Source organism: Trachemys scripta, chromosome 7 (genome assembly GCF_013100865.1).
Source record: "Trachemys scripta elegans isolate TJP31775 chromosome 7, CAS_Tse_1.0, whole genome shotgun sequence".
Lineage (NCBI taxonomy): Eukaryota > Metazoa > Chordata > Testudines > Emydidae > Trachemys > Trachemys scripta.
In genome coordinates, this window is record NC_048304.1 from 118,605,413 (window position 1) to 118,623,257 (window position 17,845).

Sequence of the window (17,845 nt, forward strand, 5' to 3'; positions counted from 1 at the left end):
TGGCAGAACTGGGCATCTTTACTGAAAATTAATTTTCATGGTATTCTTGGATTTGAGTGGGGGGCTGGGACCCCAGATTAACTCACAGCCACTATTTCTCTCCACCCAGGACTAGCTGCAAGCATGAAAATAATTTAAAGTGACAATACGGCCAACTGCTGGCACTAAATCAGCAGGTCTCTTTGGAACAGCCCTCCTGCTTTTTTATCTCCGCCTGGGTTTTCCCCTCTCCCAGTTGCACAGCGGCCCAAATAAATCTCAGCCCCCAAAGCTATGCTTTTTTTTTTTTAAAGGCACAACTGAAAAATGTAACAGCTCTCTCCTTTTCTCCTGCTTTATTAACAGTCCCTCCCTTTGAGGAGACACAATTTGCAGAGGATTTCAAAATACTGCTGCTGGAGAGAGAGACCACAGCCATGAAGAGCTGCACAGTCTAGGTGTGGCCTTTCTAAAGCTGTTCTGTGCAAGCAACGAGGCCAGCCCCTCTGCATGTCTCCTGCCTGAATCTTTAATGGAGGGGATGAAGGGGAGCCAGCCTGATTGCTACTCATGTCAGCAGAAGCTTGCAGAGGCTCTGGTGATGTCACTGGAAGAGCTTGCTCCACCCCTTGCTTCAGCCTGGGCTGCCCACGTGGCCTGGGACGTCAATTTTGCATGGCAGCCTCCAGGAAGCAGTGACAATCCCAGGTGAGGCAATTGAGGGGTGCAGAGCCCAGCGGCATCCTTTGCACGCAGGCGACAGGGCACCTTTTGGAGCCCTCCGCCAGGTGCACATTGGGGGAGCTCCTTCACTAAGAAGGCTGCAGGGGGGGGGGAGAATCTGATGGTGCTAAACAGGGTGACAAAGGTAACAAACAAAATCCAGTGCAGGGAGATGTGTGCAAAAAGCCCCAGGGGTGCTTTCGACTTTTCATGTTTGCACAGCTGGCTAGATAAATCCAGCTTCTGTGTGTCTTACCCAAACAGAGCCTACTCCAGACTGCAGCATTTCAGGCTCATTTGCCCAGACACTGAGTAACAGGAAAGAGGAGCTGAAGCATGAAGTCTTTATGTATGGGATCCTGTATGGCTTAAGAAAGCAGATGCTGTGCGTTGGGAAGTCTGGACTATGTCTCTGTGTATAGGGTTTATGTGTGGGGGAGGGGAGGGAGGTGTTGTAAGAGTTGCTGATAACTTTGTCAGTTTCAGCTCTAGCCTTTTTTTTGGGTTTAGCAAGGTTCTACAGAACAGAGAAGGGATATTAGAGTTTTGTCCTTTAAAAAAGATTGCTACATTTTATTAATATATGGCCCCTTTTAATACCAAAGTTTTAGACCTCACATGTGCATATCGGTATGAAAGTAAATGTTAGGCATAGCTGGGCAATCTGGCACCAATAATCACACATCACAGATACATATATTTTGTAAGCTTAGTGCTAGATATCGATTTTTCTCTAAAGGGCTATAGTCAATGCAGATCCCAAGGATGTCCTGCCCCGTGGAAGAATAGAAGTGTTTCATTTAGATTGTGACAAACACTATCCCTGAGGCTCAGCTATCATGGAGATGAATGTGGTGTGAATTATTAATTATTATTACTGTTATTATTTATTTATTTACTATTTGTATTGCCATAATGCCTAGGCGCCCCAGTCATGGAGCAGGGCAGTACACAGAATCAAAAGACAGAATATCTAGGGCATGGAATAAATACACCATTTGAACTGACAGTGGTAATAGTCCCAGAATTATTATTTTTAGACAGCGTCTGCCTTGGAATCTGAATGTCAATATATTGTGTGCATTTCATTTTTTTATAACACACAGATTATACCATGTTTTATCAACAATCCTAACCCTCTTCCATGTTCCAGCTACTCACAGCTTTTCATTAACATAAAATGGCTACTCAGAAAAAAAGCATACATGGTTTTTAAACTGGTAAGAGCGGGCTGTCATTTGTTTTTAATTTCAGATGCATTGGCATAAAACAATAATAAAAGGTAAGTTGCGTGGTGTACATTTTAAAAAGTGACCAGTGATTTTGGGTTGCCTAAATTTTTGGGTGCACAACTTGAGATCGTGGGGGGCTGGAACAATTTTTATAGAGGAGGTGCTTGAAAGCCTGGCATTTGGTTGCTATTATTACGTCAGGGTGGAGGTAAGTGCTGACCCCTAGTTCCAGTGCCCCTGCTTGAGATGGTTTAAAGAAGCCTGATTTTCAGAGGGTTGGTGGTCAGTGCTTTCTGAAAATCTGGCCCCTGTAAGGGGTCTTAAGTAAGGCACCCCAAAATCACTTATCACTTTTGAAAATTTAGGCCCACCTCTAACCTATGTGCTATCCTGTAGACACATGAGAACTTATCCTCTGCTTCTACAACCCTTTACATGTTTAAAGTTGAGCGTGCACAAAATGTCTACAGGATCGGAGTCATAGCGACAGACCTTCCAGCTGTATCATGTGCATTTGTGCAAACAGATACTGTTACATTTTGTCTTGAACACAGAAAATACTCGATAAATCAGAGTTGCTGAATAGAAATTAAAAACAAGTCTTCAATAATATTAGATTTATTACATGACCCATATATTGAGGCTAGACATGCAAGATTGCAATCCAAACATTACCTGCTTAATGTGGTAGGATAAGTTATCTCTGCACAATAGAGCCATTGGCTACTGTTTCCTATTTTATGAATGGTTTCCTGGTGCTGTCAGTTAAGCCCATTCTGTCAAGATAGGAAAAGTCTATAGATGACTTGACCAAGGATAATATTAGACTAAAATCTTTTATGACAGGAAAATATGATTTGTCCCAATTTCCTTTGTTCCTTTCATCCAAAATGAGTTATTTCCAAAATAAAGCTGTATGATATAACCCTCCATAGAGGACAAGCACCTGATCTGCCATTTTTCTGCACAGAAACTTGCTTTGTATGTTTAAGCTGTCCGTGCGTGTTTACACACACATTCTAAACAAGAGCAGGCTTAATAAAGCAGAAATCTGCTGCTGAACATGGATTAGAGATACAGGCTTAGCATTTTGATAAAAGAGACCTGAGTCTATTTGATGATTTAAATTAGAAGAATGCACACTGCATGGGGTACTAGGAAGTCCTGAGATCTAGTCCTGACTGCCACTCACTCGCTGACTGGCTCTACTGATGTTACTGCAACTCTGCCTCAGTTTCTCCACTGTAAAATGGGGAAGGGAACACTTATCTACCTCATGGGCTTGCTGTGAAGCTTAATGTCTATACAGTGCTTTGAATGTGTAAAGCTATATATGAATGCCGAGGATTAAATTATTATAGCTTGATGACTGAATACATTATCTGTGCGGTCACTGACATTACATGCTGCACCAGCAGTATAGAGTGTATCCATCAACAGATTAACACAAGAGAAATATAAGAGAGATCGCTAGCACAGGGTATGTCATACTTTTCATAGGGTCGAGACCATCTTAATAGACCTCATGTCTCACGGATGTGAACTTCCTTCCTTCCTCGCAATCACGTAACATCTAAGTAATAACTGCAGCAGTTACTTACATGGGAAAGGAGTATGAAAAAAGCGTTGAAGCTGAGACTGAAATTCAGTGGTTTTGGGTGTCTTTGTTTCACTAAACTTCTTTGAAAATCCCAGTCTTAATGTATTTTTAGCTGCTTTTCTTGTAGCATAATAGAAGATGGATCTAAAGAGGATGCATCTTCTGAGTTTCCAGCTGTCCCTGGACCACCATCAAGTGCTATGCAGACCACCAGTGTGCATGGACCACAGTATGAGCATCTCTGGTCTAGAATCTTAGGTGGAAGTTTTCCTGTACTGTAACATTCGTGCCTTCAAAGCTGTGCATTGTGGGATAAGAAAGTTTATTGTGGCCAAAGTCTGGTAGACCATTCATATTTGCCCTTTGCTTTCTCAGGCACGGCTGAGCTTGTTAAGGGAGAGCAAAGGGCCAACTGGTATTTGTTCCATCAAAGGCCAGAGGAATCAGGACTTGAGGGGAAAGCTACAGAGAGCAGGTAATGTGGCTATGGTTATTTGATGGCTTTGAAACGTCAAGGTTGCATCTTTCACTAGTGGGACAATTACTTTAATTTCAGTGCCGCTTGGTTTTAATCACTGAGTGAGTAAATAATTACAGAGAAGTGATTTTAACTTAACACCTGATTATATTTACTGCTGAGGGGAAAGGTCAGCTATGCTCTTAAAAATACAGAGTGAGCAGGTTAAATGACCCTCCAAGGAAACAATGAAAAGAATTCTACTGGAAACCTTGGGGATACTTTAAAATGGTTACTTAGAAAGCAGGAGTTACTGATGACATCCTTCATATGGGTTTCACTGCTAATAGATCTGAGTTTCTAATATTGCACTGCAGACTTTTTATTAGGTTTGTGCTTGGGGACAGTCTTTCCTGCCTTCTTCAGAATCTTTCGCTTGTCACTTGCAGGATTCATTAGCAGCTAATCAAACCCTTGTTCTTTGCTTTTGTAATCAGTGTATCAGCATCAGTTTCTATTTCAGGCTTGTGGGGACAAAGCACATGCCTAGAAAGGGAACTGTATCCTTAAGAGTTAAGGGAAGGGTTTCCTTTCTTTTTCTAACTGACCGTCAGATTGTTTCTGTCTTCTTGTGGACATCTATCCTCAGTGAAGGGAAATGATCAGCTCATTATATGGGACAGAAAAGAGTGATCAGAATAAGACACTGTACACCATCACGTACAAACAGTATATAGCCTGGAAGCTTGCTGTGGAAATAGCTAGAGGGTGAAATCCCGGCCCCATTGAAAGTCAATGGGATTCTTGCCATTGGCTTTGTTGGGGCCAGGATTTCACCCAGGGTACGTATTAGCATTTGGGGTTTGCTTTCTCTTTTTTCCTTCCAAAATGTATTTGTAGAATAAAAATACTGTGCCTTGCTGCAGACAGGCAGAAGACCAGCTCACAAGTACCACGTGTGGCTTGTTCCCATTGGTTAGGAGAGGAAGGATGATCACGTGATTAAGGTGTTGGAGAGGGTTCAGAAGATCTTGGGGCAAGTCCTGACTCAGCCACAGACTTCCTGTGTGACCTTTGGCAAATCACTTAATCTCAGTTCTCTCTGTAAAATGGAGATAATACTATTTCATTTCTCCCACCCTTTTTTCCCTGTCTTTCTATGTAGCTTGTAAGCTCTTTAGGGCAGGGACTGGCCCCTCTTATGCGTTTGTGCAGTGACAAGCATGGGACCTTGAACTCAGCTGGGGTTTCTAAGCGCTACTGCAGTAGAAATTGTACATTAAAATAATATGTGTTTGGGACTTTTAAAAATAGATTGAGTAGACAAAAATGTGACTAACTAAGATCCATCTCTCGTGTGTCATTATTTTCAAGCAGGGATTCACGGCACGCCACTACCTGCACTGGCCCTAGGGAGATGCACTGTATGAACTAACTGAAGTTAGAGACAGAAATGACCTATGCAGAATTCTACGTCTGTGTCCGTTTCATAGCTCAGATCTACACTACCCACTTACTTTGGTATAACTGCTTCGCTCAGTGAAAAATCCACATGCCGAAGCCATGTAGTTATACCAACCTTAACCCCCCTGCCCCGTGTAGACAAAGCTATGTCGGTGGGAGAGCTTCTTCCGCTAGGGTTGCCGTTGTCTGGTTTTCGACCGGAACACCCTTCCGAAAAGGTACCCTAGTGGCTCTGGTCAGCGCTGCTGATTGGCCCGTTAAAAGTCCGGTTGGCGGTGCAGTGGGGCTGGTAGGCGAGTCCCTACCCGGCTCTGCGCAGCTCCTGGGAAGCGGCAACATATCCCCGGCTCGGGGACGGTCACGGAGGTTCTGCGCGCTGCCCCCGCCCCGAGCACTGGCTCCGCAGCTCCCATTGGTTGGGAATCATGGCCAATGGGAGCTGAGGGGGTGGTGCCTGTGGGCAGGGGCAGCATGCAGAGCCACCTGGCCGCCCCTGTGCCAGAGGGACATGTCGGTGCATCCCAGGAGCCACCTGAGGTAAGTGCTGGGCTCACCCCCTCCTAACCCCCTGCCCCAGCCCTGAGGCCCCTCCTGTACCCAAATTCCCTCCTGGAGCCCACACCCCTCCCACCACTGCGCCCCAACCTCCTACCCCAGCCCTGAGTCCCCTCCCACACTCCAAACCCCCCAGCCCAGAGCCCCCTCGTGCATCCCAAACCCCTCATCCCTGGCCCCACTCCAGAGCCTGCACTCCCAGCCAGAGCCCTCACACTCTTCCAAACCCCTGTCCCACCCCGGAGCCCCCCTCCCACACCCCAAACTCCTCATCCTCGGCCCCACCCCAGAGTCCACACCCCCAACTATACCCCAACCCCCTGCCCCAGCCTGGTGAAAATGAGTGAGTGAGGATGCAGGAGAGCGAGCAACAGAGGGAGGGGGATGGAGTGAGCGGAGGGTGGGGCCTTGAGGCAGAGGTGGAGCAGGGGGCAGGGCAAGGGTGTTTAGTTTTCTGTGATTAGAAAGTTGGCAACCCTACCTCCTGCCCACATAACTACCGCCTCTCACGGAGGTGGACTTATTAAGTTGACGGGAGAGTTCTTTACCAGAAGCGCTACAGTGGCACCGATGCACGTCTGTAGTGTCGACCTGCCCACAGATTTCAAGGCCAGAAAGGATCCTAATGATCACCTGGTCTCACCTTTTGCCTAACACAGGCCAGGGAATCTCACCCACTAATTTCTGCCTCAAGCCCATAACTTCTGGTTGCGCTATGTTTATTTTTGCTAACACAATAAAACAGGTGGGGATTCACTGCATGACAAATGTTCATGACAAGTTGGCAACGGGGCCGTCCGTGCCAGAAAGGACGGGTGCCCATGATATAAAAAATCCTGAGCTACTAGTTTTTTGGATGATAAATCTTCTTTTTAAAATGTCCTTTAATAGGGTTGCACGAAATAGAATGTGAGAGTAAATAACGCACCAACGTGAGTGCCTTGGTGGATAACCTTTTTATATTTAAGGGTCTTTACCCTCATCTACTTCTTGATTGGGACCGGCAAGATATCATCTCCCATTCCCCGCCCCTTTGCCCCTCTCTTGTCCTGCTATCCCCATTTGAGACCCTGTATAGCAGCCTCTATGCTTCTGGTTAAGGAAGGACTATACAGGATTTCCTTCACGGCCCAATGCCATGCAAACTGCGACTATCACCACTGCGCTGCAGCTCAAGCCAGAAAACTGCACCCTTAGGTGATTCATATGGGTGCAGCAAACTCTGCCGAACTCTATCACTGGAGCTAAAGGAGAAGGTATATAGGGGCTGGTGCCAGCTCCTAGAAGGAGTGCAGATGATACATGCTAGGCCAGTGTATCGCACAATTACACATGAATAACTTACTGATGTGAGAAAACATTTGCACAAGTGTTTACAACTAAAGGATTGTCACAAGTGTGACCCTAAAGGATTAAGCCTCATCTCTCAGCCTTAACATTGGCCAAAGAACCAAAATGGTAGACAACAAGGAAAACAAGAGGGCAAGAAGCTGGAAACCGGAATTATGGGGCCTGATCCTTGCCCTGTTGACACCAAAGTTTTGCCACTGAGTTCAATGGGAAATGGATCAGGCCCTTACAATCCACAGGGGTTGGTGCAGAAGTACTAAGACAGTGTGCTTAATTTGTATTGCAGGTAGGAATATGAGTCCCAAGATTACTACAGAGCTGCTCCGACAGCTGCGACAGGTGATGAAGAACTCCAGGTACGTCGCAGAGCCCATCCAAGCCTATATCGTGCCGTCCGGAGATGCACACCAGGTAGAGATTTCAGTATTAAGGATGTTTCCTTCTAGAGGAAAAGTAAAAGTCTGTAGATGGCCATGGTTACTTTTTGGTTTGCTTGTTTCAATAATTCCAATATAAAAGCTTTGGTGAGCAGGGGAATGATGCAAAGGGGAGCTGTAGATGGAGTTTCTAGAGTCTTTTTTTCTGATGGTCAGTGCTTATTTTTCTGTAGGAAGTCAACTTTGGTGGTTCTGCTTTCTCCAGGGAAGCCCATGGCCTACAAAGGGGAGCGTACCAAAGAAATGGCTGCTCCCATCCTGGCCCTTGTAGTATATTTTCTAGAGCTAGAGAGCCCTAACCTGCAGCTCTCACATGGAGGGGCTTCTGGGGTAGCAGTAGGGAAGGCAGCATGCAACAGAGGCCCAGGTCCCCTCCCATCTGTGCCCAGATCCCTGTGTGCCCAGAGTTACTCCTCTCTGCGCCAGCCGGAGAAGGTGACCCTGGGGCCCGCTGCTTGGGTGTTTAATTTTCATGGTTGTGGTGATACTTGGCTCTCTCCAGAATATTAAGATTGTCTTGATCTGGTGTAGTTGTTTAGCCCAGGCCAACTTTAAAATGTTGAACCCCCTCTTGCCCGCATAAATGTGTATATGGGTGTCCTCAGTCTTCATCCGAGCTCTGTTTAGAGAGCATCAGAGTTCCCGGGGGGGCGAAGGGGATCTTCTTCTCTCAGCCATTTTCGGAGACAGAGGGCCTGACCTCTCACCTTCCCATATCTGGGGTTGGAATTTACCCCTGTGCAAAGTGGGTGTGAAATGCTGCCGCATCAGAGTGTTTCACACCCTTTTTGCACAGGTGCACGTGAGGACACAAGGTGCAAGGCAGTGGTGAACGTGGCTGTGCCCCGGGAACACGTGCGTCATACGTTTCCCTTTAAATAGATCAACTCCTCAGTTCTGTGCGCTGGGTGAGGGGCTCCCCTGCAGCTGCTACATTTTGCGCCTGAAGCTACCTCTCTATCCGTATGTAACTCCAGTTACATTTTGCTACCCTGGAACTGTGGTCACGTGAGTTAAGGAATGTGACCTGCAGGATTCCTGATTTTTTTTCCCCTTCTCTTTTGGTCTTTGCTACAGTGAATGCAGTAATGCAAACAACCCTGCTTCCTGCTGGGCAAGTTCATCAGGTTTCGACACAGAACTAAACAGTCTGAATGGAACTGATTAATGAAAATGGCTAATTACACAGCTGCCTGACTCGCATGTGTCATGGTGGGTTGCCTCTTCAAGGTCTTGTCTGCAGTGCGGAATTGCCCCAATTTCAGCCATTGTTGAGCTTCACCAGTCCAAACCCCCAGTGCAGACCAGGTAAACCACCCTAAGCTGCAGTTTCCAACAGCCCGGTATAGCCTGAGTCAAGCAGGGGTTCACAGCATCCATGCAAATCCTAGCTTTGCTTTTCTACATTCGGGACTCGCACTTGTGCAGCACCACCAGCGACTGAAATAGAAGCAAATCAGTAATGCGGACAAGGCCTAAGACGGGGGGAATTTTATTCCATTGCTTGGTTCCTCAAAGTACCTGCATTTTGCTGACATTTTAGGGCCCTGATACTGTGACATGCTGAGTGCCCTACCTCTCCTGGGCTTTGGTGTGAATTGAGGTCTCTCAGTAGGTTGCAGCAACTTGTCCATGTAAGCTCTAAGATCCCTGCAGTGCTTTTAATGTCAGGTTCCGTACCAAGGCTAAAATAATTTTTTTCTCCATTGTATTATAGACCTAATCAGACCCCCTAGCTTTCCTGGTTTACTTGTCCTTTCAATTCCATAGACAGAGAAGCAGAGAAGCATATAAACAGAGGGCTGGAAGGAACCTCAAGAGGTCATCTAGTCCATCCACCTGCACTGGTCCCCCTAGACTACCTCTGACACGTGTTTGTCTAACCTGTTCTTAAAATCTTCCAATTCCAGGGATTCCACAACCGCCCTAGGTTCCTGTTCCAGCGCTTAACTATTCTTACAGTTAGAAAGGATTTTTTCTAATATTGACCCTAAATCTTCTTTGCAGCAAACTAAGCTGATTATTTCTTGTCCTGCCTGCTGTGGACTTGGTGAACAATTGATTACCATCCTCTTTATAAGAATCTTTTACGTATTTGAAGACAGTTATCCGATCTCCCCTCAGCTTTCTCTTCTCTAGACTAAACTTGCCCAATTCTGTCAGTTCTCTCCTTGTAAGTCATATTTTCCAAACCTGTTATAATATTTATTGCTCTTTTGGACTGTCTCCAGTTTGCTCACCTCTTTCTTAAAGTATAGTGCCCAAAACCGGACGCAGTACTCCAACCGAGGCCTCACCAGAGCCGAATAGAGCACAGTTACCTCCAGTGTTTTACATACGATCCTCCTGTTAATACACCCCAGAATGGTATTTGCCTTTTTCACAAAAGCATCACATTGCAGAGCTCTTAAACAGAACCATCTTTTCCTAGAATCTCGGAATCCAATTTATATCCTTTCCAGAGACGGCCAATACCCTGGATTGGTGTCTGCTTTAGCCAGTGCTGAATACTGGCTGTACTACTTACATTGATTTCCTACAGTGTATTATACACTGAGCCTGACTTGTATCTCTAAACCAGTGGTAGGAAGTCCGAGGGAATGGAAGGGCCTCTTGTGAACAAGGTAGTGCAGTGAGGTGTGATCACTTCAGATGGGTCTCTCACAGCTAGTAAATGTCTGCCCAGCTCATACCCCCACATTTGGGTTGGCTGGATCGCCACTCTCTGCTCCAGACTGGAACAGCATGAGGTGTGGTTGTTTAGGACTGACGAATGGGCAGAATTGTAGAGCAATGGAGGAGAGGAATTTTACACAGCATCCACCTGACCTGTTCCAGCTCTGACCAGTGCAGGTATTATTACTGCTGGGACTCCTGATGCACCTGCCAAGTAAGTGGCAGGGTTTGTTTGAAATGCTCAGAGGATCAAGGTCACCCCTGTAAAACCAGTGGGCTACTCACCTAATTGCTGCTGTACGTTACAGCTGGAATGCACCTGCAGTGCTGCCGAATGCACTCAACACAATAGATTTGAGTGTTAAAGGGCCTGACCGTGCAAACTCAGATGAGTAACACCATTAACTTCAAAGAAGTTGAGCAAAGAAGGCTCACTTGACTGAGGGCTTGCAGGATGGGGCCCTAAAATTCCAAGGTTTGGACAGCAGCCCAGCAGGTGTGGTGGGCAGCCGCTTTAGGGTCTGAGCTGGGATGAAATCCAGTCCGGTTGCCAGAGGAGCTCCAATTAGATGGGTTGTTTCGACCGTGCAGTGGCTTACGCTCTGTGCAGCATTCACAGGTGCACAGTGCTAATTTTAGCACAGGTATGATTATCACAAAACACTGGGTAATCTTAGCACAGTAGGGATTGCTGTATGGAACAGGAGATGAACTGCTGCTCACATACGGTGATGATGCGGCTCTGTAAGAACCTAAATAGATAGATAGCTACAAAGGGCTTTTGCTTAAGTCATCTTCCTTCCCATGCAGCTCAAAGCCACTAATTGTACTTTAAGGCCCATCTATCCCTTTGCTTAGTTTCAACTCTCCCCTCTCTCCCCCTTTAAATGTTTCCTGCATGTTTCCCTGTATGGGACACTGTCAGGGAAGATTTTTTCCTCAAATTAAGATTCTTATTTTTTTTAAATAAGGTTTTACCAAAGCTAAGACCAATAGAAATATTCCCCTGGGGGAGGGCTGTTAGAAAAATCACATATATTTTGTAAAGCCATTAAATCTCCCCCTGTTGTGTTTGTCACCCAGACATTTCAGCATTATGTTAGGGTGTAAGACCCGGAAAGTGAAATTCATTAGATAATACCTGCCCATGTAAGTGAAACAGACTGACGTCTTTCCTCATTGTGGGAGCTGAGAGAGAGGGAAGAGAAAAGTAAATCAACTACGGGTGGGATCTTCAGAAGTGTCCGTGACTTAAGAGCACTGCAAGTCAATGGGACTTATGCTCCCAAATCACGCAGGTGGTTTTGGAGCTGCCCCATATGAATCGAGAGGAATAGATCCAGATTTTTAAAAAATCTTTTATATTTAATATTTAATGTTTGAAACATCGTACAGGATTTTAAAAAATAAACACATGGGCAGATTCCAAGCAGAGATTAAAGGAGCCCCAAGCAGCGCAGTGATCGCCTTCCATTCTGCTGCACGCTCTGGAAGCTAGACACAATAGAGGATCGGGCCCGTGAGATTTAATTTGACTGTAAGCCTTCAGTGTTTCTGATTTGATCCTGGCTATTCAGTGCCGCAGTAGAATCAAGGAGGCAGGGAATAATCCCATGCTGATTTGCAGACTTTTGTCTTGGATCATTTGCCTGGTACTCTACTGAGCCAAGGCTTTTAAGGCTGGCCAGGAGTAAGTTGATTTGCTGAATTGTGCTGATAATTAGAGGCAAGTTTAGCAATCCTGACCTCCGATCTTGGTTGAACAAGATCCCAGAACAGGGTGTGTTGGCTATTTCAAAACACAGGAACACCTTGGCTAACAATTTTTCTTCTTCCATTTTGGCAACAGATTGTGGATGTTGGGAGTTTCTGTGTCCCCAGCCTATTCAGTTATTTAGGATTTTTGCTGAGACTGACAACAAAGGTGCCAATTAAGATGGTTTTATGATGTGGGCACTTTAGAAGTTACCCAGCTCTCTTCCTTCCCCCTCCCACTTGTTTCACATAGGGAAGTAAGTACTCATCCAATGGTAACCAATAACTTCTGGTTACTTCTGACCTGGGCTGGATTTGAACAGGTAAAGTAGAAGTAAAAGACTTGGTACCTAATTACAAATCTCCTAAAGGCTTGAAAGTTTTATGGCCTAACAACCTTGACTTTCTCCTTTTCAATGGCATTGTTGTAGAGGAAAAATTCTAAAAGGGCTTCTTGTAAACTCCAGTTGGAGGACATAAATAAATATAGTGGCATTTAAAGATTTAATGGCCCGTATACTTTAGTTTCCAAGATCAAGGAATGCTTGTGTGTTCTCTTCTTCTCACTTTGCAGCTTCAAAGGCAGGATCTGTTTGTTGCCAAATGGGAGGTTGAGTGTGAAATAAATATCAGCAAACTGCAGCACTTCACTGTTTACAGAAGTTGGTGGGAGAAAAGTGCCGGAGGTTTAAAAAAACAGGCAGATATAAATACAAAGTAATCACAGATACTTAAATGTCCCAAAGGAACAATTTTTAAACACTTGTTAGGACTTCCAGAGGAGAAGAACCCAATCTTGTAACTTGTTTGTTTCTCTTGACAGTGTCCTTCAAGAGAAATGAAGCTTTTCAATATACTTGTCATCAACTGCTTTTGTTGTTGCTGTTGTAAATAATTCGCTGCGTCTTCTGTATTCCAGAGTGAGTACATCGCGCCCTGTGATTGCAGACGGGCATTCATCTCTGGATTTGATGGCTCTGCAGGTACATTACCAGAACCTCTTTTGTTGTCTGAACCCATATTTCCCCTGAAAAGGAGTGATCAGATTCACGTGTATGCTGGATGACGAAAACCTAACCAAAATGTTTGGACTGTTCCCTTCCCATATCAGCATTTGCAAAATTACGTATTGGCTGCCAGCTGAAAATTATGTAAGATCGATGCAGTAATGGGCTTTCACAAAAGATTGACCCCCGAACAAACCTCCCATAAAGCCAAATCCTGTTAACCGTTTAATGCAGTGCTCGCAGCCTGCTTTTATGTTGCCTAACGGGAGGCCACTATGAACAGATTGTACGTGGCCCAACAGAGCTGGGATTAATGGTAAACAATGTCAGCCACTTTCAATCATCTTAGAATGAAGCTAGTGCCAAAAATACTGAACTGTGAAGCTGAGTTTATGGAAAAGTTTGCTTATCTCACAGAGGCACGGGATGTTCTTTTGGCTGAAGCATAGGACTGGAAGTTGGGAAGGCAGACTTCTATCCCAGGCTCTGCAATGTACTTGCTGTGAAATTGCGGACGAGTCACTCAACCTTCCTATGCCTCCCATCTCCCAGCTGGAAATCAGGGTTAATAACAAATACGGACTTCCACACAGGATGCTGTGAGGCTTCGTGGGTCAATTTCCGTAAAGTGCTTTGAGAGCCTCCTGTGGAAAACGCTCTATACAGGAATGCAGAGCAGCGGTGCTCTATAACACGAGTCCTGCATCCCGGCCTTCCTGTCTTCAGCCTGGCGCCTCACCCTGCGGTCAGAAGGGCGGGGGCTCCACCGTCAGACCGTGGCAGGATTTGCACAGGCTTGGGCTCATGCAGGGTTTGCTGAATGAAAATTCCGTTTTTAAATGGGTTCCGGCTCCAACGGCGTCAGGGTGTGTTTGGCCAGGGGAGAGGAGGCTGAACCGGAGTTTGCGAGCTGTGCTGCAGTAAGATAGACTGCAATCATTGTAAGAGAGAAAACAGGTCATGTGATATGACGCTGGGACTCAGGAGGTCTGGGTTCAATTCTTGGCTCTGGCACAGACACTCTGGGTGGCCTTGGGCAAATCATTAGATCCCTCTAGCCTTGAGTCAGCAAGTTAGGTAAGCAAATGCCTAACTTAACTATGTGAGTAGTCCCATTGATGTCCGTTCCCATTGCTTACGTACGTGGCTGAACCAGGGCCAGCGTGCCTCAGTTTCTCACTGTAAAATGGGGATAATAATGCTTCCCTTCTCTCACTCTGTCTTTTCTGTTTAGATTGTAAACTCTTTGGGGCAGGGACTGACTCTCTGTTGTGCAGTTCCTGGCGCAATGGGGCCGTGGTATCAGTTGGGGCGTCTTGCTCTTTCTCTAGTAATGATGATTTGTAAGCCAGGCTTCAGCTCCTCCATGCTGGCTGGCTGAACTGTGTTTAAACTGAATTAGTCTGAGGAGATTTAAAAGCAAGTTCAGCAAACCCAGTTCCTGGTGTAGAATGGCTTGGCCAGAATTGCAAAGGAGTTTGCCTCTTAGTTGTGGGGAACAATTAGTATCTCCATTAATACCCAAGTGACGTTAGAACTGTGACCTGAGCTTTCATACGGACTATCCGGCATCTGTGTACATTTCAACCAAACCCTGTGCAGTCCACGTAACTGTGATGCATCCAATACCTCTGTATCTGCCCCTCTGTGTTCCGATGAACCACAAACTGACTTATCCCTTTTGCTTCCTGGCCAGGTACTGCCATTATAACCGAGCAAAAAGCAGCCATGTGGACGGACGGACGCTACTTCCTGCAGGCAGCACAGCAAATGGATAGCAACTGGACGCTCATGAAGATGGGTGGGTGGCCGTCCAAAATATTGCTCCACTAATATACAGAGACCTAAATAGCAGGGTATGGGGGTGCTCTATGCACTCAGGTTAATTAATTGCCAGGGCATGTGAATGAACTAAGATCAGGAGAGTGCCTTTCACAAGGAAAATCAAAAAGGAATAGGAGGATCGGCATCTGCACAAGATGCTGGTGCTTTAAGATATGTCAGGGCACTTGCATTTGAGTGTTACTTATATGTTCGCTTGTGCTGTAATTTAAGGGTCTGTGTGAAACCTCTTCTGCATGGTTTTTGCTTTGCTCTTGGAACTACATTTTATCCCCTTTTCCACATCCAGGTCTGAAGGATACGCCGACTCAGGAGGACTGGCTAGTGAGTGTGCTCCCAGAGGGCTCGAAAGTTGGAGTGGACCCTTTCATTATTCCAGCTGGTTAGTTTATTTTATGTTTTCCAGGTTGGGTGATGAGATTCTGCCTACCCAAATTCCCCTCGCTGTTTCAGATGGGCTGAGGTGCCTTCTTCGCTTTCCAGGTTACAGCCTATTATTGCTACACAGCTAAGAGAGTTCTTCTTTAGCTCAAGCGTTAGAGGCCTGTGCTTTTGGTGCCAGATCTCTGGTTCATTTCCCACTGGTGACTGTGATACCTCTGGCAGTATGTCACTATGGCTTGTTACATCTGGATGTTGCTTTTCTCCTCCTCCTCCTCCTGCTGCTGCTGACCACGTGGAAGGGGCCGGGGAGGAGAAGAAAGCTTAGACTTTTCCAGCATCCCCTAGCACAGAGGGAATTCCTGTGTTTCAGACATTTGTGGCCAGTGCTCTTAGCTCTCTCCCCTTTGGCAGATCAGTGGAAGAGGATGTCTAAAGCACTGAAAAGTGCAGGCCATGTTCTCGTGCCGGTCAAAGAGAACCTGATCGATGCAATCTGGATGGATCGGCCCCAGCGACCCTGCAAACCTCTGATGACCCTGGACCTGAGTTACACAGGTTAGTGGGATCCGGCCCTGAATTGAGTGGATTCATTTTCACTCCTCTCTTCTCTCTTCCTTTCCCTTTATAAAGTGACAGGAGAAATATAACTGCAGCCCAGCATGATGTGCTGTTTGATTAAATTAAGGATCTAATTAGACTCTGTTTATTCTATTCATTGATCTTTTTGTTTTGGAAACCAGACATAAGCATTGATTGTGCCTAGATACTACAGCGATGGTTTATAATAAATGCACAGATGTATGTTTCTGGAAAAAGGAGAAAAAGCTTGAAGCTGGTGGTGTATGTCATAAAGGAGCAGTAAGGAAGACAAGCCAGAAATTGCGTGTTTGGCTTCTAGGAAATTCTACTCTCATCACATTAGGGCTTCATGGCTGTATGTCTCTGCTGTTAGTCAATAAATTAGGCGGTGATAACATTTGTAACTAAAGAACCAAACCCATCCACCGTCAGCAAATGTATTGTATTTCACAGGGGTAGGCTGGAAAGAGAAGATTGCAGCTCTGCGTGCGAAAATGGTTGAGAGAAAAGTCCTTTGGCTTGTGGTTACAGCCCTGGATGAGGTATCTTGTAAGTATCCTGGCTGGGTGGGTTATCAGATCTCCCTGGCGGTACAACAGAACTTTCTCTCATGGCTGGGAAATGGGAAATCTACCCAGTGCCAAGAGGGGTTTGTTATAAGTCGATTAACCTGTATCAGAAGCAGCTATGGGACAGGGTCAGGAGCAGTCTCCGTAGATTTTGCTCTCATTTATGTCTGTGAAAATCCAGAGCGATAGAGCAGATTTAGGCCCAGTGTAAACAACAAATCACCACACTTGAAAAGCAGGCGAAGAGAAGGAAAAGGAAGGTGATGTATAAAACCGCGGCAGCTTGAGGAAAGAACTGACAGACAAATGTTCTAGCATAAAATATCCTTACGCCCTCCCACCGGGAAGCGGAAGGCTGTTTTAAGCCGTGAAACCTTGCCATCACTGAAGCAGTACTGTATGTGGCTCTAGGTACACAAATAGACACACCGCCATTTCGTATGCAACATTTGTGATTTCTAAGCATGTGTGTGTATGTGCTTGTGATTTCCGCAAGCCCGGTTCTAAGTTTCAAACTTATTAAAAGGAATCCCCTGAGCTCCTTTCCCCGACAGTCTGCAAACTCCCGTAGCAAAACAAGACTGCAATGGACCTCGTCCTAGTCCCCACCCGTTCCCCTTTGCACTGGACTGGCAGCCAAGGGAGCTTCAACAACCCGCAGGAGAGTCTCCAAGTAGCAAAACCAATGTAGCCAGCTCTAAGCCCTGTGATTCTGGCCTCCCGCCCCAGCATAGTAGGCATTCCCAGGGTGGGTGGAGGTCAGGCCAGAGCTCATGGAACAGCCCCAGGGCTCAAGATAGATAAGATCTGGGTTGCTCTAAACCTCAGAGTAGGTCCAGATGACCCATTGTTGACCACACCAGAGGCCTGTGTGCACTAGCACTCCTGCTGCTGCACCAGTGGGGCTGCGCCTGTGTAGGAGATGTCCCAGGAAATCTGAGTGCAGGCCCGGCTTGGGTGTATGATTAGTAGACACTGTAGAATCTGCATCACCTGCTCCGGAGTGTAAATTATCTTGGCAAATTCCCAGCTTCAGTTTGGAAATCAGTAACTTGGCGCCAGCCGCGTGGCCTAGTCGGGGTCCTCGTTATTCGCTCCTACAATTGTGAAACCAAGCACAGCGCTTCCTGTTTCATGAAACAAAGACATCCAATAGCAGCGAGACCTGCATTAGCATTAGCAGAGATGGCGGCTTTCTGACCTTATCTGTACAGACCCCGCGGCGTGTGCGCCACT

General features: G+C 46.0%; 1 protein-coding gene across 5 annotated transcripts in view; it reads left to right on the forward strand.

Moving 5' to 3' along the window:
• The first annotated feature begins 558 nt into the window (after positions 1-558).
• Positions 559-17,845, forward strand: part of XPNPEP1 (X-prolyl aminopeptidase 1) — a 40,634-nt gene continuing 23,347 nt past the window's right edge. Inside the window, exons 1-9 of one of the 5 annotated variants that reach the window (XM_034776146.1) lie at positions 641-687; positions 1,957-1,984; positions 3,910-4,009; positions 7,647-7,771; positions 13,148-13,211; positions 14,932-15,036; positions 15,367-15,459; positions 15,873-16,016; positions 16,494-16,589. In XM_034776146.1, coding sequence (XP_034632037.1) covers positions 7,655-7,771; positions 13,148-13,211; positions 14,932-15,036; positions 15,367-15,459; positions 15,873-16,016; positions 16,494-16,589 — 619 coding nt within the window. In that variant the 5' untranslated portion in view covers positions 641-687; positions 1,957-1,984; positions 3,910-4,009; positions 7,647-7,654. Of the gene's footprint in view, positions 688-1,956; positions 1,985-3,909; positions 4,010-7,646; positions 7,772-8,874; positions 9,010-9,083; positions 9,106-13,147; positions 13,212-14,931; positions 15,037-15,366; positions 15,460-15,872; positions 16,017-16,493; positions 16,590-17,845 lie in introns of those variants that run through there. The other 4 variants (XM_034776144.1, XM_034776147.1, XM_034776148.1 and 1 more) reach the window with 4 other exon arrangements.